Consider the following 27,906-nt stretch of genomic DNA (forward strand, 5'->3'; position numbering starts at 1 on the left):
TTGGTCATAGGCGCAATTAGAATGCTTGGTGTTTGGGGGAGGGGGGGAATAAAAGAGGAGAAAATTTGGAACCCAAAATTTTCTTAAAATGAATGTCAAGTAAATAAAAAAAAAGAAAAGAAAGCAAACACGGCCCACCCACAACCCCCAATTTTCTTCCGGAAAGGGACTCTTGCACCGCTGCCACCCACTCGTGTGGTTGTCAGGTGGGAGTCTAAGAGAGGGCTCAGCTCTCGTAGAGTGGGGGGAGCGACCACACCTCGGGCCTGGCCTGGCCGTCAGAGGGCCGATGGGGGTGGGGGAGGGGGAGGTGCTCAGCCTCTAGCGCCAAAGTGGCTAGCCCCCAAATCTCCGGGAACAGAAGGGGTGGGGGCTGCAGATAGGGGAGCAGAGGAAGAGACCTTGGGGACCATCCCAGCTGGAGCAAGGGGCGAGTGGGTGGGAAGGGCTAGTGAAAGGGGTGGGAGTGGGGGGCGTCTCAGAGGCGGAGTCCGAGGCATTTAGCTTACCGTGAGTGAGGGGGGGGGGGTTGGGGGGGTTCAGTTGGAGGCGCAATCACGTTTAGAGTTTAGAGTTCAGCGTAGGGTCCGAGTCGGAGTTTTAGGCTTGTGGTTCCCCAGCAGGACTTACCCGTTCCCAAGCACCAGCACACCGTTCCGTGACATTGGGCGGGGGGGCGAAGGGGGGGGAGAGGAGGGGGTCATCCTTGATAAAGCACTTGCAATCTGGGTGCCGGTACCCCGAAGCCAGGGGGTGCGTTATTAGAGGACCTCAGAGCGGTTCCCTCTTCCCTCCCCCACCCCCTCTGGCCTGGACCAGAAATCAGGGCGCCCGAGAAGAGTCTGACCTCACTTACCTGGGCGGGGGTTCGAGCAGACCTGGGTGGGGCGGCTGCCGAGTCTGGCTTAGGCTGTGTGGGCGTGGCTCCTAAGGGATGAGGGGTCGGGGCCCCGGGTCCTTTTCCTCAGTCGGTGGGACGGGTTTGAAGGCTTGAAGCCGCCTAAGTCTAGGAGTCTCGGAATACACCAACGCTGGAGATAGGGTCGGGAGGGGCAGGTGCCCACCGAAGGGGACAGGGGAACTGGATGTAGGTGGCTCAGAAATGGGGGGAGCCGGAGTTTGGGTTGTCAGCTGTTGGGCGGGGTTCCTCGGGGTCCTGATCTACTGGGACCCTCCTGAGTAGCCCGAGTCAGGCTCGCCCTGTCCCAAACAAAGGACCCCTTCTGGACTCCACACAGGATGGAGAGGCCAGGTGAAGATCAGTCCTGGGGCGGCACCCCACCCCCTTCCATCCCAGGAAGCTTCCCTCAGACCCTCTGGGACAGACAGAGAAGGCAGATCAATGAATTGAGATGGCATACAACTAAATTCACCTTGGAAAAACAATGAGTTAGAAAATAGTATACTTCCAAAGAGCATCCTTAAAGAACCCCAAGGCAATGCCAGTAGAGACCAAGTTTTGGAATCTTCTCTCGGGCAGGAAAGCCTTCTAGCCTGGTCCACTAATAGACTACCATGGCTGCCGTTCAAGGACCGACTCACTAAGGGTGAGATGGTTCATCATCTGGTTGGCCACAAGGAGAAGAAATTTTGGTCACATCAAACCTTGGAAAGGTCTTCCATCTACCAAATCAGAGCAAGAACATCTTTCTCAGCAGATCCTTGACTCAACAAAAACACATATCTCTGAAGCCAATTTGTACATTTATTATTACTTTAGGTGGCACAGCTGGTACCAAACAAAGAATATAAGGACTTTCCTAAGGTAATGCGCCTTGGAAAAATAATTCAATTAAGCTGAAATGACAGACTCAGCAGGGATGAGAGGAAACAAAGCAGTCAGGAAATAGAAGGCCCGTAAAATTTCAAAGGCGCCCGCTTCATGTTTTTTGAAATGTGGTAGTGTATATACTATCACAGCAAAAAGCATTTTCTATGAGAGAAATAGTATTTGACCAAGAACAGACAACCAAAGATGTTTTTTTTTCTAATTTGCAGTTTATTAACCACATGCAGAAGTAGTAGTGCAAGTGTATATTCATCTATTACAACAAGTCTTTCGTGAGACAACAGTTGGGCCTGCATTGCAACTAACTAAAACTTTTTTTTTCACGGTTTCTGGTGCATCTTACAGCCAAAGCTTCTCTATAATTTCTAGTTGTCCACTGTTGTTCCTCACAGCTCTTGACGTCACCATTTTGGAGAATCAGATCAATATGGGCCACCACAGGGAATCATTCGTGCAGAAGAAAATTAGCCATTTGAGGAGGTCTGTCTAGGAGGCTTCATTGGGGTGGTCAAGCCTAGAGAGCTACAATTAAAAGAAAGAGAGAGGAAGTAACCAGGGTAATACAGTACCTGCTACTCTGACCTACAATATAATCTCACATATATACGCTCAAGGGATGCCTGGCCAGAAGATTAATTTCTTAAAGCAGGGAGAGGGAAGGAAGAAACCCTGACTTTACAATCCCAAAGCGTCCTCTGAAGAAACCAACAGAGCTATACAGGAAACTCTATGATTAGCTCAAATATTTTCTTACATGCAAAAAGCAAAGGAGCTTTAACCAAGCCTGCATACAAAAGAGTACCCTGAACCAACGACAGACTAGGCATAGTCTTGGTCAAAAAGTTCCTCACTAGAGGCTAATGAAACTAACAGGCCCAGTTCCTATTTATATATTTATCTATGGGAAGTTGGAGGAGAGGAGGTATGGAGGGAGGAGAGAGGAAGGAAGAAAGAATGGGAAAGAGGGGAGGAGAGAGGGAGGAAGGGAGGGAGGCAGACATGACCCGAGCACTCACCTGAGGTTCCTACACTTCTCCTTCAGGATCATCCAACTGGAAAATCTCATCCAGGGCAAGCTTGGCTGCATTGTATTGAGACTCTGGTATAGTTTGTCCCAGGCCGGTTTTATATTGAGTGCCATCCACCACAGCACAAATGGCAAAAGGAGGAGCCGTAACATTACCTGAAAGAAACATCCAGGGACACCGGTATGAATTTCACTGTGACTACAATTATCGGAATCTGGTCAAATGGGTCAAAAGAAAGAAACATGAAAATTGACATGAAAATAATCAGCAATTTATTTCCCCTGTTTAGGAAAATTCTTCTAAAAGAAGTACAGCATTAAGTCAACATGGCTCTTTTAAAATAATTGAAATAGCTACGTCAGTAACACTGGAGGGATCATTTTATCTTCCTTTACTGGGAATCCTAGACTCTCAGAGTGCGTTACTGTGTCGGCCAAAAGGTAAAAGTCTGGGTGTTCAGATTTCAAAAGATACTTCCCATACATCTCCAACCCTGGTTTTGGTTCCTTGGATGCGGCATCACTGGACATGACCAACACCATCTGCCCTTCCCCTTCCGAATACGTTCACGATTAAAGTCACACAGAAAGTCTGTTGATGTCTGGATACATCCATCAGTCTAGCAAATGATTTAATATGTGGGGTGAGGGAGGGAAAAGTCAAGCGTAACATCAAGGTTACAAACCTGGTGAGGGAACAAATGGTTGATTGTGGGAATTGAGTGACCCACACTGACTCCATCTCGTGACTTAATTCTGGAGCTAGCTTCGTTCCCTTTCTACTCAATTAGGGGTCTAGTTCAACTTCTACCTTGTGAGAAAACTTTATTCGCTTGTGGGGATTGAGACGAAACCCTCCTGTATTGTTTGAACCAAGCCCTGCATGGTTGGGAAGCTGGACCAGCTCTACCCGCTGCTGGAGCCCCTTAACAGAGGACCTTAGTTATGCTGACCAGGACCCAGTCAGATCCAAAGACTTACACCAGGAGCTTTCTCACAACTGTCCATCTCAAACAACTCCTTTGTCTAACAGCTGCCCCCCTACGATCAGTTATTATTTCCATGTTCCTTTGATCGGTCACAGACACTGGAGGACAGTAGGACCCCTCTTCTTCTGACTTCAGGGACATGTACCTGTTCACTCCACTCTCCCAACTTGGAAAGAGCCTAATCTTTCATCCAATTAAAAATCAGATTACCAAATGCTGTATTTTTTCCTTTTAATCAATTGGTCTCATTTCATTGCTTTGAGTATATAAAAATCTGTCTCCTTCTGTATTTGTGGTCCAGGCCTAAGCTAAGGAGATCTGGTCCTGGTTGGTTGGGCAATAATTGCCACGCATTGCTTAAATAAATCAATATGCTCAGAAGAGCGAGTCCCTGTTTCCTCAGTCGTTTCCCCTTTTCCCTGTCACACTGGGTGACTAGACGATATCAACAGAAATAGGAAAGTTCAATAGAGAGGTGAATTGGGTGTCTGGGCAGCGGGGAGAGAGAGATGAGATCACTCAACTGGATACAGGTTCCTCTACTTTCAAAATACAGGTGCCTTGTATTATTACTGCTTGTGTTTTGTCAAGGCCAGAGTCACCCCTACCATCTAGCCCCTTTCTTACTCAAAAAAAATTATTTTAAAACTGAAAAAAAAAAAACAGAAGAAAATGTCAGATGTCATATCAAAACCAAGTGACTTGAAAAAAAAAAATCAAGGAAAGATGATTAAAGAATCATTGGGCTCCCTGAAAGCCATGATGAAAAGAAAGGGAGGAAAAAAAGCCTGCACATATTGGAAGAAATCATGTAAAGAAAAGTACCCAAATCTATCAGAAGGCAAAATGAAGAGGGAATCCATCTGTCTCCTCAAAAAACCCCAAGCAGCCAGAAAGAAAAGGGTTAAGTAAGTCCAAAAGCCTCTGTGGGGAATCACTCATGACATCCTAGGCACTACTCTAAGGCGAGGCCTCAACAAAGGTGAAGGGCTTCTATTCTAACGGGGGAATCGGTACAAGACAGCCTTCTGAATCCTAATGTCATAGGGTCATCACCTGGGAGAAAAAGAGAGCTAAAGAAGCTAACAAAGAAGCAGGGAAAGATGGGAGGCTTCAAGAAAGAAGAAGCCACTCCTCAGATACCTAAATCCTAGTGAGGGATTTGGGGAGCGGTTTTGTTGGGTTTTGATGATATTAAAAGTAAAGAAAGAGAGGGGGAATAAACACACTAGGAAGGTAAAAGAAAGGAACATCTCTCACAGAACTGGGGCACACAAGCAGAAGGCCACATAGACAGGATCCTTCTCCCCGCTGTCACCCAGGGGCACTTTTCTGAGACAGGGTGGGAGAGGAGAACCCCTACCAAGAGGTGGGGGCTCATACCAATCTTCACTGAGAGCCCTCCTCATTATGTGAGAATCTCTGTGATAATCGTCAATCACAGATCCAGATATCTGAAGAGTAAGGCATTCTTTCTTGCATGACTTGGTTACATCTTCGGTCTCAATAGGACATGCTTCCTGGTCCCACGACTGGGATTTCCCCAACAGAATCCACAATTCAAGGGATGTCTTTCTTTTCCCTAGCATCCCACCAAACCTCAGGGCCTTTGGACCCCCCAGAGCAGATGGCTCTTTCAGGTCTGGTGCAATAAAGCACTCCTTGGCCCAGCACCACTTAAGGTGGTCCGGCTGCTGAAGGGCCCTTGCAACCTTCTGCCGCCCACTTGCTCACCTTGGCTGAGGGCCATCTTCATGGCTTTTCTGTGGTACAGGAGAAGCTGACCCCAGGGGCCAGCCCTCTCTGTCCCTGGCTTTGTAAATTCAACCTACCCACCCCTCCAATTATTTCTGCCCTCCCTGACGCCCAAATTACTTTCTATTTCCTTATAAGCTAATAATCATTTAATAAATTTTGGACTTTAAGAAGAGCCAAAGCTCGAATTAAGAAGAGCCTGGAGCTAACTAACAGTCTCTCTGTTCTCTCTGAAGCAAACTCAGAGAATGCCTCTTCCTGTGTCAACAAAAGCCAGATAGGGCTGACTTCACATTCCTTAAGAGACCTTTAACCTAAGACACGTTTTCTGAATAATGGGACGTTTGCCATATCTTAATATTTTATGGACATATACCATGTTACGGCATGTTAATGGTAAAGAAAACACAGATATCCTGGGTCGTAATTTCAGTGGAAACTTTCCCAACTCTGTTGTCCCTTTCCTGTGCCAGCAATTTCAAGGACCTGTTTATGACAGGATGCCTGCAACCAGAGTGGTGGGATTTTCTCTTTATCTTGTGCCACAGAGACATATGCTATTCACACAGCCTGGAATCATAAATTCCAACTGATGCGACTTTATTAATTGTCTTGTCTCACTAAATCTACAATTTGTTCAACTAAGAGAGTTCCTTTCTCATGGTAAAATATATTTTAAGTCTCACCATTCCTGTATGGCGTTAGCCAGATCATAATGACTGGCTCCATGGAATCCACGTACCGTTCCTTTAGAGGGAATTTAGAATAAGAATAATAAAAACGCATGCATTTAGCCTGTTGCCTTTCCTTTAACCAAACTTTCAGGTTAACAAGGCATATATATTGTTTTCTCCAGTTGAATATAAGCGCCTTGTGGGAAGGGGCTTTGCTGGGTTTCCCCTTTGTTATATGCCCAGTGCATATAACAGGAAGACAGTGGGTGCTTAAGAAAAACTCGTTGGATGAATGACAAAGGGAAAATGAAATTAAAGAACTGACAAGCGTTACCGTGCCATGTGCCTTCCTTAGAAGGTACAGATAACTCCAATGCTGCTTTTTAATGAAGTTCCCAGATGTTGATGAAGCAAGTGACCATAATTTAGCTCCATGCCAAACCTATACCTGTTTTCATGTGATGTTTCCTGCACTACAATAATGGTCCAGATACTAAGGATAGTATCTTAGACTATCTAAGACGCACAGACTTCTCCTGTACAAGTACAGAGACTTTGTACCCAGAAAACAAGCACTTTGGTCGAGCTGTCCACAAATTGTGGAATTTAACACCAGATTCCCCTTCAGAAACTGAGAAGGCTTAAAACCAGAACTGAAACCAAAGATGTCAAACTTAGCAGCTCTGAGAGCAACACCATGATCCAAGACACTTCCAAAGGACTCATGATGAAAAGTGCTATCCGCATCCCCAGGGGGAAAAATAAAAAATAAAAACCGATGGAGTCTGACTGCAGATAGAAGCATCGCGTTTTGTGTTGTTTTGTTTTGTTTTGACTTTATTTTTCCTGGGTTTATTTTTTGTTAGGTCGTGTTTTCTTCCACAACATAACTAACATGGAAATATGTTTTGCTGGACTGCACATGTATAGCCTATACCTAACTGCTTGCCTTCACAAAGGGGGGGGGGAGGAGTAGGAGGAGAGAAGGAGAGAAATGCAAACTCACAATTTTAAAAAATGAATGTTAAAATCTGTTTTTACACGGAATTGGAAGAAATAAAATATTTTTTAAAAGAATGGCAATCCTCTTAAAAAACGATGTCAAAGCTGTTTAATGTAATGTAGCCAAACTTTCTGCCTAACCCTAGCTATGGGGTAGGCACAGCAACAGGGCCATTGCATTCAATTTAGGGTCAATGGGAGTCTTGCCTTTAAAGCCATTACCCAGGGAAGGAACCCAAGAAATTGCTACTTGGCAGCTGCCTTGGAAGGTGCTGTAAGCTAGCCCTCAGCCTACTCCCAGTCACCACAGCTCCTGATGTCTCAACAAAGAGAGATCTGGTCCCCAAAGTCCTCGGCCCTGTCAATGGGTCCATCGGTGGAAAGGACCCTAAGAAGAGGCTTTCCTCTGCCCATCCCCAAGAACCCTGGGGCCTTTCCCTCCACCTTGCAGCGAAAAACTCCCCTATGGTTCACGTTTCCCCATCTCCCCATTACAAGAGGAGCAGCTTGTCTGGCTCCACTTCCTGTGCCTAGCACAGTGCTCAGCACTAGGAAAACAGCTCCTAAATGCTACCTCATTCATTCATTTTACTTTCTGGGACAAGTAAAGGTAACTTTCGCAAACACTTGCCTGTTGCTACAGTCTCCTGAAAGTGAAGCTGCACACGCTCTATTTGTGCATATTGATAGAGGGCTGACACCGGATCTATCTCTCCACATTTGTACTTCATGATGAACTTCTTGGGAATATTCTTTGAACTACGTGAAGGTTTTGGATAAGGCCAGCCCAGTCTGGAGAACAGCGATTCTGGAAAGTTACCAAATAAACCCCAAACAAACAACAGTTTCAAGTCAGTCTCAAAAAGATGAAGAAGCAGAATAAAAAGTCTAATGCCCTCCCCTCAAGATTTCTTTTCATCCAGTCCGGAAACCAATGCTGGCATGAGATCTAGATACATACAATTCATATCATCACATATGCTCTGCCAATTTAGGCAAGGGGGTGCCTGCTGGTAAACTGTTCTGGCACGCTCAGCACAATCTATGAAAGCATTGAATTGCAAGAAAGGTAATGATAAATAATTACCTCATTCAATTAACAGCCTTACAGAATTTGAGGGCTGGAAGAGATCTGGGGCTCTGGTCCACGTACCACATTTTCCAGATGTGGAAACTGGAGCTCAGCGATTTCACCCACAAAATGGAAATGGTACTTCTACTTCAAGGCACGTACTTTAAAATACAATACAAGTATCACTTCTACCCCCTCTGCAAACTTTCATCTCTCTCTCCTTTGCCCCGATTCCATCCTCTGGGTATGTGAGGGAATCAGAGAATCTCAGGCGGTCCAGAGTCTCGTGAGCTCTGCATTCCAGTGGGTAGCCCTGGCTCGGGAGTTAAGAGGCCTTGGACCTGGCACAAACTTGGGGAGGTCACTTCACATCCCTAAGCCTCAGTTTACTCATCTGTAAATGTATGGGCTTGGTCCCTTCCAACTCAATTTCTACAGTCCTAGGGCCTGCACTCCAGCCTGGAAGTGACCAAGGACCTCTTCTACAACTGCACCAACCAATCCTGACCCAGCCTCTGCTTCAAGACCACATCTGCCACATGAAAGGTGGCCCCTCTGACTTTTAAACGGCTTCAGACCACAGACTCTTTTGAAAGCTGTGAGTCTGACACCTCTAGCCTGGATGACAGATTCAGTATCTGGAAAATTCTCAACAGGTTAGAAGGTTGGGCTGAGTCTAACAAGATGAAATTTTTATACGTATGTGTTTATGTACATACACACACTTATATTCCTATCCCTGGGTGTTTTATTTTGTTTGTTTGGTTGGGTTTTTTTTTGTTTAAGACAAGTACAAGTCGGGGGAGTTGTGGTTATCAAAAATTCATTGTCATGAAGAATCCTAGTCCATCTTAGTGGACTGCAAGCCCACTGTGCCTCAGCAGTCTGACAGACAGGTGATCGTTCCAGTTTGATGTGGGGATGCCTGGGATCCGTCCTCCATACCAGGGTCGCTTGAGATACTAGCACAGCCTAGGGGAGCCACAAGATGGGATGTGTGACTCTCCCAGGGGTGCACGATCCTGTGGTCAGGGAAGGGAGTGGGTAGAGGGTGGCCAAAGTCCTGCTCTGGTGAAAAGAGGAAGTCAAGTGCCCCTGACACACCTCTTCTGGATGAAGCGATGCTGGCTTTCAGTGACAGCAGCTTCTTTTTCTAAGTCCTAGGAGTATCATATCATAGGATCACAGAGCTAGGACTGGAAGGTTACCTAGCCTAAACTCATTTCACAAATGAGGAAACTGAGGCCCAGGAGGTTAAGCGATTTGCTCAAGCTCACACAAGTAGGAAGCATCTGGGGCGGGATGGGAATCCAGGTCCTCTGAAGCTAGGGCTCTTTCTGCCATGCCATGCTATGGCTGGAGTTTGCCCAGCAAGACCGCCTAAGGGGAGCCAAGGTTTCACGCTGGTGAGTGAGCCATCCCGGGGTCTGACCTGACTGGGAAGGGCCTTCCAAGCCAGCAGAAGACTTCAGGTTTCCAGAAACCCAGAGGCCATAGGTAGTCACTGAAGCCTTTTGAACAAGGAAATGACCAGGTGAGAGTGGAGCTTTTAAAAAGGAAGCTCCATTAGGCAGCTGAGTGCAGTGTCTACACACCATGGAAAGGAAGGGGAGAAGAATGAAGGCACCAAGAATCAGTTTGTGACAGAAAATTCAGGAGGGGGCGGGGCTGCAACCATGTGGCTGGCATTTGGCCACAGAAGCCAGCTGGGGCTTACTATGTTAGGGCAAGGTAAATTTCTGTTTCATTACTCATCATTCTGGACCCACAGGTCTAAGAGAAGAGAGAAGGGCCTGGACCATGGGGGTGGCAGCAGGGTGCAGAGGAAGAGAAGCCCTTTCAAAGGAATATAACAAACATTATTAGCAAATCTGAAAGAACCAGGTCAGGGGTGGGGAACCTGAGGCCTCCAGGCTACTTGGGGCCTTCGAGGTCCTCAAGTGCCGCCCTTGGACTGAATCCAAACTTCACAGAACAAATCCCCTCAATGAAAAGACCTGTTCTGGACAACTTGGACTCGGTCAAATGGCTGAACCCAAGGACCCCAAAGGCCACGTGTAGCCTCAAGGCCCGAAGGTTCCCCTGAACCAGGCATCACAGAAAGCATGTACCTGTGATCTGTGTGATCTTAGAAACTAAACTCCTGGTCACCATGTGGTCCAATGCTAATAAACATTGTAGAAAAGGATCCTCTGCGGCTGAAGAAGGCTGAACTGGCATGTTCTCGTTTGTCTTCCGGGCAGAGCGACGAGCCCCAGACTTCCGAAGGCCAGGTGTGTTATCAGACCTTTTCCTGGGCCTACAAGTCATGAGAAAATTAGAATTAAAAAAAGAAAAAGGAAAAAAAATTACCAACTAGACAAGAACAACTCAACAAGCATCTATTAAGCTCTGACTAGGCAGCAGGCACTATGCCTTACAAAACCACAGACTTAAAAGTCGGTAACATTTAAAGAGCACCTGAAAGTTTGCGGGTGTGGGATGGGGTCCCTGTTGGGCAAAAGCCATAAAACACAGTAAGAAGTGAAAGCTCTAACTTCAACTCTGTGAAGGGTGGAAGCCCAGACACGGTGACCTATCAAAATCCTCACTCAGACTCAGATAATGCGACCAGGACACATCCCTAACAGGACACAGTGGCTGGTCTGTGTTTGGCTATTTTACCCAAGGACATTGGCTCAATGTCCAAGCTCAGAAACCAGCTCATTACCAAGCAGAAACCCGAAACATCCCCCAATCAGTAGCGATGCCCTCCTCCCTTGGTCTGATTTCTGCAATGACCCCTGGGCTTTCCTGGGTCTCTGGTGGGAATCGATCCACTACTGGGGCTGTTCTCCTCTGGGAGCCGCTCCAGACCCCCCCCCCCCCTTTGGTGTAAGTCATCCCACTGATTAAGCTACTACTTCTTCTCATCAGTCAAACCAACTGCCCAGACGGAGGAAGCCAAGAATACCCCAGGGCACAGGGACTTCAGCCCTTGGGAAGGTGCGGAAGTCCCCAGCCTGGGGCATTCCAGGTCCTACAACGGGCTTTACAAAGACACCGATATCCCTGCAGCCATCATCACTCCCATGCTCTACCCAGTGCACCCACCAGTCCTGATTGCAACTCAGTCGCGACCGCTCCTTCCTGCTGGCTCTCACCCAAATCCTCTTAACTAGGCCTTTTCTAGAGGAGGGAAACTGCCCATTGAGAGAAGTCGAGCCATTTGTGCAGGAACACGCAGGGAATCTGCCCCAAAGCTGGGTCTTCCCGGTTGTACCTGTCTCCCCGCTGTGCTGCTCCGCCACCCTTTTCACACTGATGGGGGCCCTCGTGCAGGAGAGGGCACGGTGGGGGGACAAAGACCGGGGCTTCGGACCTGAGTTCAAGTCGGGTTTCTGAGTGCCCAGCAGGCAAAGCGCTTCATTAATGTTTTCTCTACCTAAAACTTCGAATCCCGAGGGGGGAGGGGAGGGTCTCGCTCTGTCCCTGAAACCTGGGGTCTGGTCCCGACCTCTGACCTTGCATTTGGGAGCCCTGAAGCGGAAAAGGAGAGAGCCAGCGCTAAAAAGCTGAAAAAAAAAAAAGCTAAAAAGCTTTTAGCTAAAAAGCTGAAAGTCTGACCTCCAACTCTGCGTCCCCACTCAGTGACCCCAGACCGGGGCCTTCCCCTCCCGAAGTCTCTCAGCACACAGCGGACGCTTCGTAAATGCTCTCCCTTCCACTCCCCAAAGGCCAGGAGTCGCGGCCACTTGCATGGGGGGAGGGAGTTTCCTCTCCTGGGAGGTCCCGGTTTGGTCCAGCCGCACCTGGAACCGGGCTTTTCCCACGGAGACCGGTGACGCCCCGCAGCCCACAGCCTGGCGGCCGCCCCTCCCCCATCCCCGGCCCCCCGGCCCTCCACACCACTGCCCCCCCCCCCGGGCCTCCACCCCACTCCCCCCACTCCCCGGCCCCAACTCCACCCTGACCCCCGCTTCCCGGGCCTCCCCCGACCCCCAGGCCCTGCCAGGCAGCCTCTACTTGCCTGCGAGCTTGCTTCCCCATGGCTGCCACCACAGGTCCTAGGACCACGATGCTAGGTGAGAGGAAGGAAGCTCCCGTGGCGATGCGCAGTCTTTCAAAGAGGCTGGGCCTCGGGCTCAGCCAATCACTAACCGTCAGGTGCCTGGCTTCCAGCCAATCAGGCTTCAAGCTCTGCAGCACGGGCCGCCCTCCCCCCAGTGCAGACGGCCCAAGAGGGCTGGGAAGGGGCCCAGGTGGGCGGGGGAAGCACACTCACGTGCCTGGGAGGAGCACGCTCACGTCCCTCCAGGGGCATGCACAGGTCCCTGAGGGGAGCACGCTCACGTGCCTGGGGGGGGCACACACACGTCTGGGGGAGAAGCATGCTCATGTCCCTCCAGGGGCATGCACAGGTCCCTGGGGGGGAGCACGCTCACGTGTCGGGGGGGGCACACACGTGTCTGGGGGAGGAGCATGTTCACGTCCCTCCAGGGGCGTGCACAGGTCCCTGGGGGGAGCATGCTCACGTGTCTGGGGGGAGCACGCTCACGTGTCTGGGGGGGGGAGCGCCCTGGGCTTCCCACTGGGCTCCAGGCAAAGCTCTTGCTTGGGACAGAAGGTGCCTCTTAAACGTGGATTAAACGCCTACTCTGTGCCAGTGGCTAGTCGTACTAAAGAAAGAGGCAAAACCCTGCTCTCCCCCAGCTCCCCGTCTGTTGGAGGAGACGATCAATCGATAGTTATGAAGACACTGTGATGGGGTCCTTGGGCACATGTACTTGGGCCCCAATTCTAAAATCCCTTTTCTCTTTAAAAATCACATTTCTCCCTAGCCTCAGAATACTATCTCAGGCAGCCCAAGGACACAGCCTGCCCCAGCAACAACCGTCATCTCCTTCCTGCTACAGTAGCCAGCTGCACCTATAGAACTCATTAGGCTTAGCCAGCTGCATACTGGCTTTATGGGCTGTGCACTGGGTCATCACAGACACTTGCTACTCGCTGACCCGCCATGCGTATCCTAGACTTAGACTTACGTACGCTCCCTTACACGTATCTTGTCTAACAAGACATTGATGAGAGCAGCCTGGTATTTCTGAGCCAGCCCTGACCTTTGGTTGACGTAGTGACGTTTCAGGCCTAAAACCACACTTCCAGCTAGCCCCTCTGGGCTATTTCCCAAAGAACTCTGGGTAAAATACCTGTGCAACAGATGCCAAAAGTGCATTTTCCTTTAAGAACTAACCACTCCTTAGCCACTCCCCAATTTCACCCCAAAACACCTCCTTAGCATATTTGGCCCGTATTTCACCATGGAACATCCCATGTCAACTTTACCTGTACCCTTCTAAGGTAGCAGGTTCCCTAAGAACTCTTGCCCCCCGAAAAGCGTAATAAATCTTTACCTTGACCTCAACAATGCTTGAGTTCGTGAATTCTTCTCCAGGTGCCTCTGCCCCTGGTACCGTGGTTCCTGTGGGGGGTCTCACACCCTCCTTCCAGCCCTCATCAACTGGGTCTACAAAGAAAGGAAGAAGACAGCCCCTGCCTGCAGGGGGCTCCCAGTCTGGGTGGGGATGGAGACGTGAAACAACACGCTAATGAGATCCCCACACGCAAGCCATATAGAGAACAAACCAGATGCAGAACACATTGGAGGTCATCAACGGAAGGAACCCGCCAGAATGAAGGGGACTGAGATCCTCTGCAAAGCCCCAAGCCAAGCGTCAGCATCCAGAGGGAGGACTTTTCCAGAGGGAGGATTTGGGCGTGAGCAGTGGGTCAAGGTCTGTTCTGCAGCTGCGACTGTGCAAGCACTCCCTGGACCTCTGAGAGCTGACACCTAATGGAGGCCACATGAAAACAGTTAGTGTTGGTACAAACAAGCTATATAGAGCATAACCTGGAGACAGGAAAGGCACTAAGATTCATGGAAATTGGGAAAGTCTTCTTGCAGAAAGTGAGGTTTTAAGTGAGACTTGAAAGGAGCCAGGGAATCCAGGGGGCAGAGATGAGGAGGGAGAGTGTGCCAGGCAGGGAGCACAGCCAGGGAAAATGCCTGTAGGTCAGAGATGGAGCATCATGCGCAAAGAACAGCCAGGGCACTCTAGACTGCAGAAAATGGGGATGAGAGCCAGACTGGGCTGCCATGGGTCTGGAAACTGTGCATCACTAGCACCCACACAACCTGTAACAAACACAGACAGCACCCCTCCTTCCTGCATATTGGAATTGCCCATGAAGTCTCTATGTTCTGGGCTCTGGCTTTCCAGCATCCCCTCCTGCTAAACTGCTAACTCTCATATGCACGGTCTGCAAGTAATCCGTTTCTCACTGTTGTTATTCCTGAGGGAAAGGGCTTTTCAAACCGTAGCCATGGTGTATCAACAGCTAACCGTCTATGATTTCGCTTCAGGAGCTCCAAGAATCATCATTCCTCACTCTCAATTAAATGCTTTTGCTTCAGCATTCCTGTCGTTCTCGGAATTCTTCAGTCCTTTATGGAATCATTACTTTCCAGTCTCTTCTCATGGTACAGGTACCCATACCCAAAGCATCCAGTTCTACACTGCCCTTCCCTTCTTCCCTTTCTTTCTCAAAGCAGCCCCCGTGTAATTGGATAACCTGGACCAACGGTACCAAAGGAAGATGGGAGATGAAAAGACAAAGAGGGGAATAACAAGAGGGCTCCCTCCAAACCCAGGACTCAGTAGCAGGTGCTGATACAAACCAGAGGGAACTCATCTGGGTGATGGGGATAGACTGACCTGAGAAGCAGGAATGGAGTTGAAAACGGAAACTTGTCTGAGTGGTCCAAGAAGGAAAGTTGCTATCTGATGCTGTGAGCTCCCTGGTAGGAGAGAGGAGGGTCTGTAAAATTTGGGGGCACAAAAGGTCTCCAAAGAACACAAGCATTCTGATAGAGAGGTGTGGTAGTGAGCGATACAGAGTTTCTGGAAAGGTCATGTGACTGGTCCCTTTGCAAGGTGACAACCTCCATGTCCTGCTAAATAACCCAAGGAACAGAGCTAAGTGATGGATAGGAGACTGAGTTATGAAAGTCTTTGGAACTAAGAGCCAAGTTCCAAGAGGCCAAATGACAGAAGACAACGTGTGGGGATGACCAGGTCCTGGGAGCTGAAGAGAGCTACTGGGGCCAGAGAGAAAAGGGTAATGGCGAAGAGTAACCATTGGCGCAAAGTGAGACCTGCCAGGAAGGGAATCACACCACAGACAAAGGGAGATGAGAAGAAACCCTTGATCTTGCCTTTCAGTGGGACCCTGCCCAAGAAGTACCATAAACACGCCCTACCGTCCATCCCCAGTGGAGATTGTTTCTCTTTCTCGGAAGAGGGATACCCACTCTGGGGTAGATGTGAGCATGTTCTTGACTCTGGGAAGTGGAATGTGAGTTCTTCCTATGTCCATTTGTTATAAAGAAAACTTTTGATCTTTGTGAGCTCACAAGGTACCTACTGTTGAGGAGTGTCAGACGCTGACTTCCCAGGTCATGTGGGAGGGGGTAGTCAGCATAAGAGGTCCCCAAGATGTACCTTTCTGTTGGGGGTGGTGTCTGACACAGGGAATATACTAGGATTTGGGGTATCCCAATCATAAGATCAGGGGAGGAACTGAACCTATTACTGCATTAGAATAGGAAACTCCCAAATGAAGAAACCCTACCAAAGCCAAGTTGACACTTTTCTGCAATTTACAGTCTCAGATATTTTCCTAAGACACTGAGAGGGAAAGAGATTGTAATGTTAATCTAAGGTTCGTGGTGGGTGGGTGGAAGAGGTAAGGATCTTACCCCCACGTTAGTAGGCCTCAATACCTTTTGTTAATTTCTACTGAGGTGAGGGTTTGCTTTGTGGCTTACCCATTGGGGTGTGTTTGGCCAGAGAAGACTCTGGATAGCTGCTAAGGGTTCCCCCCTGCAATTCCCCACCTCCCCCCCCCCCCCCCGCTTTGACAACCCAGTGATTGTCTCTCTGGTAACTGTACACGTATGTAACGGTCAGACAGTTGGATCCGTCTGTTGATCTGTGACGTATGTATTGCCTATGGTCAGACAGTGGGAAACCATGTCTGTTGGTCTTTATTTCTCTGCTTGTATTTTCTCTTTTGGTGAATGTAAGGAAAGGAGATTGCTGACCTCCTGAAAAGTTTCTTTCCTTTTAGAAAAGCAGATCTAAGAACCTGTGTACTCCAGGGTGCTTACTGCTACAGAGATCTGCCTAGAGCCCAGCAGTCATTCAGTCAGAGGCAGGACTGAACCTATTAGACCTTCTAATCCCCAAGGTGAAGCTCTCTATTCAACATACGCTGCTTCTGCAGGTGGACACGTGTAACCTGGATTAAGGTCAGATTGCGTAAACTGGACATCTCTGCTCTACATCCTCATTTCTATCTTTGGAAACGCGGCTTCTCATTCATACACCCCCCCTCCCCCACTTACAGGATTGGACAATTCACTTGGCACATGGTAGGGCCAGCCCTGGAGTCAGGAAGACTCATTTTCCTGAGTTAAAATCTGGCCTCAGACACTTACCAGCTGTGTGACCTTGGGCAAGTCACTTCCCCCTGTTTGCCTCAGTTTCCTCATCTATAAAATGAGCTGGGGAAGGAAATGGCAAACCGGTCCAGTATCTTTGCCAGGAAAACCCCAAATGGGGTCATGGAGAGTCCGACATGACTGACGCTACTGAACTGCCAAGCCTAGCGGCCTGTGGGCTACCCGAGTCTTCTTACCTCAGCTCCCGAGGTCTTCGGCTGGCCAAAACCGGATGCTCATATGAGAGAAAGGACGTTCCAGAGTCGAACAAGGGTTGAGCTTTATTTCAGGGATTCAGTTACAAGTGCAGGGGATAGGGGGAAGGAGAGAGATATCTCCCAAAGAGGCAAAGATCTACAATAAGGGCTTAGGAATAAAAGTGTAAGTGGGGAGAGAGGGGGAGGGGGGAGAAAGAGAGAGGAAAGTGAGGAGCCTAGTAAGCTCACACGTGGTCCTTCGCCCAAGAGGCTTTTTCAGGCTTTCCTGAACCTACTTAAGCCCTTTGCCCGTAGTTTACATATCAATATCGAGCCTGTTAGGAGACAACAGTTGGCCCAATCCGGGACGACCTCGAGGGCAGGGAGACTCCACCCATCACGTATCTCCCGGGGAGAGGCGGAAATACCCGAGCTAGCCGAGCTAGCTCAGTCTGACCTTCTCGAATCCCCACTGTTCATGGAGGGCCTCGTAAGACTCTAAGATTTAGAAGTCCCACTTTTACCCGCCCGAGACCGTCCACACGGAATTGAACTTCCAATCCTCACACTGAACTATAGCCAACAACAACAACGACAACAACAACAACAAAACATTTATTAAGCAACTACTGTGTGCCAACATTGCACACAGCCCTAGGGATAGAAAGAAAAGCATAAGGCAGCCTCTCCTTTCAAGGAGTTCCTAATCTGATGAGGGAACAAGACAGCAGCATGGCAAAGTGTGGGAAATGATCTGAGGAGGTAAAAGTTTCAAAGTTCATTTCATCTTGCAGAATAATGAATTTCTAGACATGATAAAGTCCAAGACAGCACCCACGGTGAATGATATGGTGAATTCCCTGGGTGTTCTCTTTCAGTGGTGGAGGATCAGGGACTAGCTCCCAGATGTCCACTCCATACTCTCTCCACACAGAAGAAGGGAAGGGCCCCAGGAGCAGGGGCTGCAGAGGAGCAGGGAGTTGCAGAGTGGATTTCATCTTGCAGATTGATGAGTTTCTGCAGGGCATGAGGTCCAGATGAAGAAGAATGTCTTTCAGAGACTGTGGCATTATGTGACTTAGCAATCATAGAGCAACACTGGAAGAATACCGTCTTTGCTTTCAGGAGAAACTTGGGACGGGTGAAAGCACTAGACAACTTCCCAAAGGTAATCTAGCCCCTCCCCTCCCCCTGTTTTCTGGACCGAGCTCATTGTCCATGCATGCTGTCCATCCAACCTATGATGTCTGTGCATCAGTGGGCAACTCCATGGCCTGACAAACTGCAAGTCATTGTCTGGACAATCAACATTCTCTTTCTTGTTCTTGATCTTGCGCTTGTTCCCCCCCACCCCCAACCCACCCCAGATTGAACTCTTTCAAAGAAAAACACCTTGCTTCATTTTGACACAGGCAGGACCAGTGCATCTAGTCAGAAGAGGAAGAGCTGGGGCTCAGGGTGGACTTCGCAGAGCCACATCTGGGCACGTCAAAAGCTCATGATGACCTTTTTCGGCTCAGGTTTTTCTGGCTCACTCTGCACATTTGTGGAAATGAAAGCGTGATCCCACTGGGTTGCTATGTCCAACTGAGCCAATAGATGGCACTCAGTGGTTGAGCCATCTTGCCCATGCGAAATGCCAGTTTTTGTGAGTTTTTCCTCATGTTTTCCAGGGCTAACGCTGCGAGGAATTGGTTTCATCCCAGCACAAATCATCACCAATTTTACTCATACTCCTATTTCCAAAGGATCCCAATCTCCTTTCCAACTTCAAGTGACCGGAGAGGATGACTTAAAATTCGCATGGAAATTGAACGGGCTCTTTCCTATAGGAAAAATGAAGTGAGCAATGTACTCCTAAGCTTTGGCAAAACCTGAATGCTGCTCTGAAATATCAATTCCTCCTTCCAATTCTTCCGTACCTGATGTTGTTCAAGAAAAACCAAAGATCTTATCACCAGCAAATGTCTATCCCCATCCCTGTTTGGCCCCAAATATACAATATCATATGATATAATCTAAATTTCATTTTCAAGCTTTGGGTGCCAGGGCATGTCCCAAGAGAGTCATTCTACCTGTCTCTGTCCTATTTGCCCTATCCTCCATCCCTCTAGAGAAAAGGGGGCCAACTTAATCTACCTACATCATTCTGTCACTTGATGGAGGCTAATCCTTCCAGTTGTAAGTATCTAGTTCTGTTAAAAGGCTACTCAGCATTGCAAATTAGGATAAAGCATTTGTTGTTATTCTCTTCTTGACCCCATTTGGGGTTTTCTTAGCAGAGATGCTGGAGTGGTTTGCTATTTCCTTCCCTAGCTCACTTTTACAGATGAGGAAAGTGAGGTAAACAGGGTTCAGTGATGTGACCAATGCCACACAGCCAGGAAATATCTGAGGCCATATTTGAACTCAGGAAGATGAGAATTCCTGAGTCCAGGCCTGGTGCTCTCTCCACTGTGCCACCTAGTTGCCCTAGGATAAAGCTCTAGTAACCTGGGAACGACTAACCTTCCAAAATGGAACAGGTCCTTCCAGAGGGAATTCCCACTAGAGAACACAATGAAAAAGTATCACCTTAACTCATGGTCACCAGAGGAAGGAGGGAGGCAATAATCCTATGGTTCATGCGATGGACTGTGGGTGGGTGGGACTGTGGGTCATATCCAGTGGTATGCTGGAGTGAGCCTATCCTGGCTTGAGAGAGCCCATTGTCAAATTTTAAGTGTGACCATTACACTTCAGAAATCAACCTGATCAGAGCTTGGTGTGCTGTGTTATTGACATTTCGATTTATGAAAGTGTTGGAATAAATGCTGGAGCAGCTAGGAGGCACAGTGGATAGAGTGCTGGCCTTGGAGTCAGCAAGACCTGAGTTGAAATCTGGCTTCAGACACTTAACACTTACTAGGTGGGACTCTGGGCAAGCCATTTACCTGCAAATGCCTCATAAAAACACCAAAAAACCAAGCAAACCAAAAGGCTATAATGCAAATTAAAACTTAGAAGTGTGTCCTGGGTACATTTTCTCCCACAGAGCTGGTTATTATGCACCGATCAGCCCGCCGCAGGACACATCCCATTCTCCTAAATTTGTCCAATCATGGGGCTTGCCTCCAATACAACCCCACCACTTTATTCACCTGTCGTCACCTTCCCTAATGCACTTTGAAAATCTTTCCAACATTAGGTGACTTTTTTGTCAGAGATGGTGTAATGAAAAACTTTCATTTCTGCACTCTTAGAAAACTTAGAGGCAATGTTCCAATCTATTCGAAATCTTCCAAATGAAAAATTTCTGAGGTCTTTCAACTCATCTGCTGTTGGGGGTGGATTGAACATTTTATTGCTGGACCTCTGGAATTGTGGCACCCTGAATGCTCCTTGACTTCATCAAAGTTCTTAAGTCTTTCAGAGTCGTGTTTTTCTTTAGCATAGTGCTCTTATGATGTAAATTGTTCTCTGGGCACTGCTCCCTTCACTATGCAGCAGTTCACACAAATGCTCTGGGAGCACTCTGGGAAAGTTTTCTTTTCACCATTTCTTTTGGTTCAATAAGACTCCATTATGTCCCTGAACCGTAATTTGTTCAGCCATTCCCCAACTGATGGGCATTACTTACTTTTTGGTTTTCTGACTCTCCAAAAGGAAAAGACAAAAAACAAAAAACAGACCTCTGTACATACGATGGTACACACAGGTCTTGTCCCTTCTTTGTTCCACGTTTTTTTTGTAAAACAGGCCTGCAAATGGTAATGGTAGTTCGTAGGATATTTATAGTTAGTAACTTCTTTTCTTTTTTTAAATTAATTTTATTTATTTTCAGTGTTCTACAATCACTACCATATAACTTAGATTTTTTTCCCCTCCCTCCCCCCTCTCTCCCGGAGACAGCATATAATTTTATATAGGTTCTTCACATACATTCTTATTAAATACATTTTCACTATAGTCATGCTGTGTAGAAGAATTAAAATGAACGGCAGAAATCATATAACAAATCAAAAGATAATACACACACACACACACACACACACACACACACACAAATGATCTGCTGCATTCTGCAGCTGAATTCCATAGTTCTTTCTTTGGATGGTGGAAGGCATTTTGCCTTAAAAGATCATTGGCAATTTTTTTAAGTCCCTGCATTGCAATGAAGTTCCAAGTCCACCAGAAAAAACTCTCACACACTGTGGGAGTTGCTGTGCACAAAGTTCTCCTGGTTCTGCTCCTTTCACTCAGCATCAGATCATACAAGTCTTTCCAGGCCTCTCTGAAGTCTTCCTGTTCATCAGTTCTCATAGCACAATAGTATTCCATGACATTCACATACCATAATTTCTTCAGTCAATCCCCAATGCGTGGGCATCCCCTTGATTTCCAGTTTTTGGCCACCACAAAGAGTGCGGCCATAAATATTTTTGTACACGTGGGACCCTTTCCCATTTTTATGATCTCTTGGGGATACAGTCCTAGAAGAGATATTGCTGGGTCAAAGGGGATGCATGTTGGTAACTTTTCTGGAAACAATTGGGGTTAGATGCCTTGTCCAGGATCACACAACTACCAAAGGTCTGAGGCTGGATTTTGACTGAGGTGCTCCTGACTCAGCAGAGCTGCTGCTGTCTCCATTATACCACTTAGCTGTACCTAGTTTAGTAACTTTTGAGGGACAGCTTTAATCTGCTTTTTGGAATGACTGGGGTAATTCACACCTACACCAGCAGTGCATTAGAATGCTTTTCCCTGAAGTTCTTCTAACAATTGTAATTTTCATTTCTTGTCATTCTTACCAAACTGATGGCTCTAAGAAGAGCATTTGATTTGCATCAACTTGTATTTCTTAAATTATTTGTATTTTGAAGCACTTTTTTCTCCCATAGGTCTACTGATAGCTTGGGTTTCTTCCTTTCTGCGCTGCTTGTTTCCTTCAGGGAATCAAGACGATGGAGTAAACAGTAAATCACTCTCACCCTCCCTTATTGACCTTGAAAAACCCAGAAAATACTGCCCTAGGAAAAGGGACAATGCCCCATGTGCCCCAGAAGCAGAGATCAGCTTTAAAAGCCAGGAAAATGGCAAACACCATGAGCAAGAAGCAGCATAGAAAAACAAAGACCATAGAGTCTTACTATGGGGACAGGGAAGATCAAAGTCCAAATTCAGAAGAGGACAGCATTGTTAATATATCCACATATGAAACCTGAAAAGGGAATAGGAACTGGTCTCAAGCCCAAAAAGCCTTCTTGGAAGACCTCAAAGAGTATTTTAAAAGTCAAATTAGAGAGGTAGAAGAGAAATTGTACAATTCCTTTAAAAATACAGTTGAGGAAATGGGGGTGGGGTGGGGAAGTACACTGCAGAAAACAAGTCCTGGAGAAGGAGAATTGGCCACAGTTGGCCACAGGAGGTACAAAAGCTAGCTGGAGAAAACAATGAGTTATAAATTAGAATTGGACTAATGGAAGCTAATGACTCTATGAAGCATCAAGAATCAGTCAAAGAAAATCAAGAGAATGAAATAATAGAAAAAAGAATGAGTAAACCTGCTAAGCTGGAAAACAGATCCAGGAGAGATAATTTAAGATGTACTGGTCTACCTGAAAGTCACGAGCAGACAAAAACCACCTGGACAGTATCTTTCAAGAAATCATCAAAGAAAACTGCCCTGAGGTCCTTGAAGCAGAGGGTCAAATAGTCATTGAAAAAATCCACCCCTCACCTTCTGAAAGAGATCCCAAACCGAAAAGGCCAAGGAATGTTGTAGCCCAATTTCAAAATCACCAGGTCAAGGAGAGCAACTTGTTTACATGATTGGCCATTTTAGAAGAGTGGCTGTTATTTTTGTTTAGTCTACCCTAAGCCGTCTTAATTCCAGTGCTTTCCCTATTTCAGTTGTTAATTTAATGATTAATATTAGTTTCTTGATAAATTTTCACTCAATTATATTTATTATTTTATGTCACTAACTTTAATTGAATAATCACTAAGGAAATCACTCAGTTACTTGGGATCAGGAACTGAGGAATTAATTATCATTTTATTATCACTATTAATAAATACTTATATTGATAAGGTTATTAATTATACTAATCACTGCCACACCTCATTAATCTATTTCGGCAGACAGGCTAGACTGGGTTGAAGATAAACCGAGGGGTCTCAAACCCATTGGTGATTTAGGGGGGTGTCTACCCCACTCACATGAAGACTTCCCCTGGTGGAATGGGAGGATGAGAACAATTTTTTCCTCTGGACATGAAGGCAGCTCAAGCAAGTGCTGTGGAGTGCTTAGAGCTTGGCTAGCCACCCAAGATGCCAAGGTCATCCCCTGCACCTTGAGACACCTTCTGTACACACACATTTGTATATATGTATATGCACATACAGAACAAGAGAGACCCCAGGTCCTTTTCTCAGACCTGCTGATTTCTCCATTTGGGCAACACTTCCCTCCTAATGTTCATTAAATTCTCAAGTAATTCTCTTCCCATTTCTGTGCAAGATATAGGTTAAATGCAATTCTCTCAGGAAATAAGTTCCCTTAGTTCTTTTTGTTTGACTTTTTTAGCCACTCACTCTCTTCAGTGACAAATTCTCAGTCTCCACACAGAAAAGAATGACAGCCCCATCCAAGATTTCATTGCCACTTGAAAATACAGTAACAGTGCTTAAAGTCTGTTCATGAGAACGTTTGAAAAAACTAGGGGTTATATGCACATATATGTGTACATATATACATACACATACCTGATGAGAGTAGCAGCGTGTGTATGCATGTATATGTACACATACACATATAAGCGTATGAGTGTATATGTCGATGTATATATCCAAGTTTCATGTGCCTCCTGAGCTCCAGTCCTGCATCTCTAGCTGCCTCAGATGGCTCAAAAATCTTAAATGAAATATGTCTAAACCAAAACTCATTATTTTTCCTCCTAAACTCACCCTTCTTCCTAACTTGCCATTTCTGTAGAGAACGCCACCATTCTTCCACACACCCAGGTTCACATCCTAGAAGGTATCTTTTACTCTTCACTTTAATTTACCTTCTTTTGAAATCGTGATAAGTAACATTTGTAATATAGAAAATTGCTGATACTTTGTGTGTATTAACCCTGCTGCTTTGTTGAAGTGATTTTTAAAATACATTTTAGTTGTTTACCTAGAAAAGAAAAGAAACAAGCGAGTGTCATCCGATTTCCATGTAGGCTCATAGAGCCTCCAAATCGCATTCCATCTTCTAGGAACGGAACCTGAAATCAGGATATGTAGCATCCTGATGGAACCTTCAAAACTCCCGACCAGTGGCAGTGATGAGCAGTCTTTGGTACTGCCAGAGAATGACTAGCCATTAACTCAGAAGCACCCTCTCCTCTGAGCATCATTTCATAGAGATGGAGCAGCAGCAGCAGCAAGACTGCTGCTCAGTGTCTAGCTGAAACTGAACATGGTGGGGTACGTGGGAAGCTCGACTGCCACCCTCCACTGCCAGCAGGTGTTTAGGGCAAAAGATGCCAAGTCATGAGGTCTAGGAAACAGGTGCAAGCAAAGGGAGAAGAGGGCTTTGGAGAAAGGCAGATGGCAATGCCATCCTTTATTCACCTACCAGAGATGGACACACAGTTCTGATAGCACTGATTGAGGCTGGGTTGCCACTGGGAAACTTCACGGTATTTTCAATGGTTCCCAGTTGTTCACCACTGCAAAAACTCATTCTTTTGAGGCCAATATTCTCCCAGTGGTGAGATATGGCTGTGAATCATGAAGCACCCTGACTGCAAAGGGGGCCCCAAAGGACAGTCAGGGGTCTAAGGAGACATACAACCATATAACCATGAGTGATATGCACACAAGAAGAGGTACTGAAAAATAAACCACAACAAAACATCATCCAGGATGTGCATATACAACACACATGCGCGTGCGCGTGCGTGCGCACACACACACACACACACACACACACACACACACACACACACACACACAAGAAGTGGGTAGCCTGACGAATGGCAGGCTCATGGGATCACAGATGCTTGGGACTTCACCAGGACAGCCCTACGGAAGGCCTCCAGTTCACTGAGTCTATTCTCGATGGAGTATATGTGGAAGAATAGGGACAGAAATAACGTGGGACGGCTGTGTGCCCAGGACCAGTAGAGACCACAGCAAACGGATGACACCATCAGTTCACTGAAGGGTCAAATGGTAAGAATGATAATAAATGATTATGAAAATGACAATAACAGTGGCTAGCACGCATTGAAGGACTGCTAGGTGCTTTACAATTATTATCTCCTTTGATCTTCACAACAAACCTGGGAGGTAATTGTCATATCCTTACTTTAGAGAAGAGGGAAATGAGGCAAAGGGGGTTAAGTGACTTGCCCAGGGTCCCACAGCCAGTAAGTGTCTGAAGTCACATTTGAACTCAAATCTTAAGACCCCAGGCCAGCTCTCTATCCACTGTGCCACGAGGTGCTTCTCAATGATCAAAGGGCAGTGTAGAAAAATGGTGACAGAAATGACAAAGCTATTTAAAAATGTGCAAACTGGGGTGTGTAAATATTTGATTATGGATCTCTTTTTGAAACAATAAAAACTTTTAGCCAATTCCTTTTCAGATTTCTTGCTCAGGTAGAATGAAAAATCTTATCTACACAGGTACATGTATCTAACTCTTTACTTCTTTAATGAACAAATCTGACACTTTTTTTTTAGGAAAGGACTTTCAAAAACCTTGGAAAGGCTTAACGAATGTGGCCTGAAGTCGATGTTTCACTTCCTCCTGACAGACAACCCTGACCTTCCAAACCACTGGTGGTCCATCTGGAAAAAGAAAAAGGAAATGGTCCCTAATGGAAATGGATGCCTTTTGATGTCTTGAATTATGAAAATGGAAGTTTAAAGCAGATTAACTTTGCCAAGGTTAACTGTGTGCCACAGTGCCTTAAAAAACAACTACAAGCTACAGGCTGTGATGCTATAGCAACAAAATGAAGCTTTTCTGCTATCCAGATAGAAGGCATCCTACCTTAGTGTTCACGTTGATAGCAATAATAGTAATGATTATGTAAAATACAATAAATATAGAAATGCTGTAGCACAACACATTATTTATGTTGTATATTTTATATTGATGTATAATATAAACATATTCTATTAACAACATAATGCATTATATAAGCAATATGTTTATATAATTGTGTGATTATAAGTATATACTGATGTAGAAATATGTTCTATAAAATACAATAATTAATTATGGATACTAACATTGATGGTAAATATCCTATTTTTTAATATTTACAGAACGGATGAAGTGGAGAATTGGACTGGACCCCAGCAGCCACTAAGTCCAACCAGTCCCAGAATCTGGAAGCAGGAAGGGACTTGGGCAGCCGCTAATCCAATGGAAAACTGAGAGGGATGCATACTACCATAGTACAGAGGACTGATCAGCCTCTGCTTGAAGAGTCCTGAGGACAGGACCCCTGCCTCTGAGGCAGCCCCTTCTATACTGAGAGGGTTCTCAATTTTCAGAAGCTTTCCCTCCTATCAAGCCTAAAGGTGCTTTTTTGCAATTGCCTTCTGAGGGAAAAAGAGCAAGTGTCACCCTTCTCCACATCCTTGAAGAAGGCTGCCCTGTCCCCTTGAGTCTTCTCATGCCTGGGCTAAACATTCCCAGCTGCTTTAGCCAATGCCTGCTCCCTTCTCCTCAACCCCCCACTTCCCTTTGGCCTTGAATTATGATATCAGCAGATGCACCCCCCAGATCAGGATTAAACTTTTTACATAGTTTATCTGTTGGTTGAGTTGTACTCCTAAAGCATCATAGGAATCCTTAGCAGACAAGCCAACTTCATAGAAAGGGATGCAGTAAGCAACATTTTGATACCACTCCCAATCTACAAAAGCTGTTGTTGTTCGGTTGTGTCTGACTCTCTGTGACCCCATTTGGGGCGTTCTTAGCAAGGATATTGGAGTGGTTTGCCATTTTCTTCTCCAGTTCATTTTACAGATGAGGAAACTAAGGCAAACAAGGTTAAGTGATTTGCCCAGAGCCCCACAGCTACTAAGGATCTGAGGCTAGATTTGAACTCAGGAGGTTTCTGGTTCCCAGGTCAGTGCTGTATGCATATGGCGCCACCTAACGTCTGGTCTTACCAAAAAGCTTTTAGTAAAGATGCTTGAACATATGACTGACTTAAGCTCTGTTCCTCACGACACTGCTCATGTTCATTTGAACATTAAATTGTTTGAGGTTGCTGGCTAAGAAAACCAGGGTCTCCTAGGAGATGCCTTGCTGGTTGGCTGCTTTGCTGGACTTATTAAAAGGAGGAGATGTTCTTGAGAGTGAATCTTAAAACAAGAAAGTTGAAAACATTTTGGGGGCATAGACCAATGCCTGACATCGTACACAAGAATAAAGTCCAAATGGATACATGACCTAGGTATAAAGATTGATACTATGACCAAATCAGGGCAGCAAGGAATCATGCACTTGTCAGATTGATGGAGAATGGAGAAATGTTTGAACAAACAAGAGATGGAGAACATTATGAAGTGCAAAATGGATCATTTTGATAACACTCAATTGAAAAGCTTTTGCACAAACAAACCCAATGTAACCAAGATTAGGAGGGAAGCAGAAAACTGAGAAAGAATTTTTGCAACTAGTATCTGTGATGAAGGCCTCATTTCTAAAATATATAGAGAAGTGTGTCCAATGTACAAGAATACAAGTCATTCCCCAATTGATAAATGGTCAAAGGATATGAGCAGGCAGTTTTCAGAGGAAGAAATTAAAGCTATCTGTAGTCCTATGAAAAAAATGCTCTAAATCAGTATTGATT

General features: G+C 46.3%; 1 protein-coding gene across 1 annotated transcript; it reads right to left on the reverse strand.

Moving 5' to 3' along the window:
- Positions 1-1,978: 1,978 nt before the first annotated feature.
- Positions 1,979-12,820, reverse strand: LOC140516456 (adenosine deaminase domain-containing protein 1-like). Its single transcript, XM_072627437.1, has 5 exons — positions 12,318-12,820; positions 10,420-10,607; positions 7,868-8,044; positions 2,806-2,972; positions 1,979-2,311 (listed from the first exon to the last, which is right to left on the reverse strand). Exons 1-4 carry the CDS (start codon positions 12,335-12,337, stop codon positions 2,815-2,817), a joined length of 543 nt encoding a protein of 180 aa, XP_072483538.1. The 5' UTR covers positions 12,338-12,820; the 3' UTR covers positions 1,979-2,311; positions 2,806-2,814.
- Positions 12,821-27,906: the final 15,086 nt, after the last annotated feature.

Source organism: Notamacropus eugenii, chromosome X (genome assembly GCF_028372415.1).
Source record: "Notamacropus eugenii isolate mMacEug1 chromosome X, mMacEug1.pri_v2, whole genome shotgun sequence".
NCBI classification, from domain to species: Eukaryota; Metazoa; Chordata; class Mammalia; order Diprotodontia; family Macropodidae; genus Notamacropus; species Notamacropus eugenii.

Coding starts and splice junctions, on each gene's coding strand:
- LOC140516456 (XM_072627437.1), bottom strand. CDS start 12,337: ATGGGGAAGCAAGCTCGCAG. Junction 8,045..10,419: donor TAAGATCACACAGATCACAG/GTACATGCTTTC, acceptor GTAACTTTCCAG/AATCGCTGTTCTCCAGACTG. Junction 2,973..7,867: donor TCAGGAGACTGTAGCAACAG/GCAAGTGTTTGC, acceptor TGTTTCTTTCAG/GTAATGTTACGGCTCCTCCT.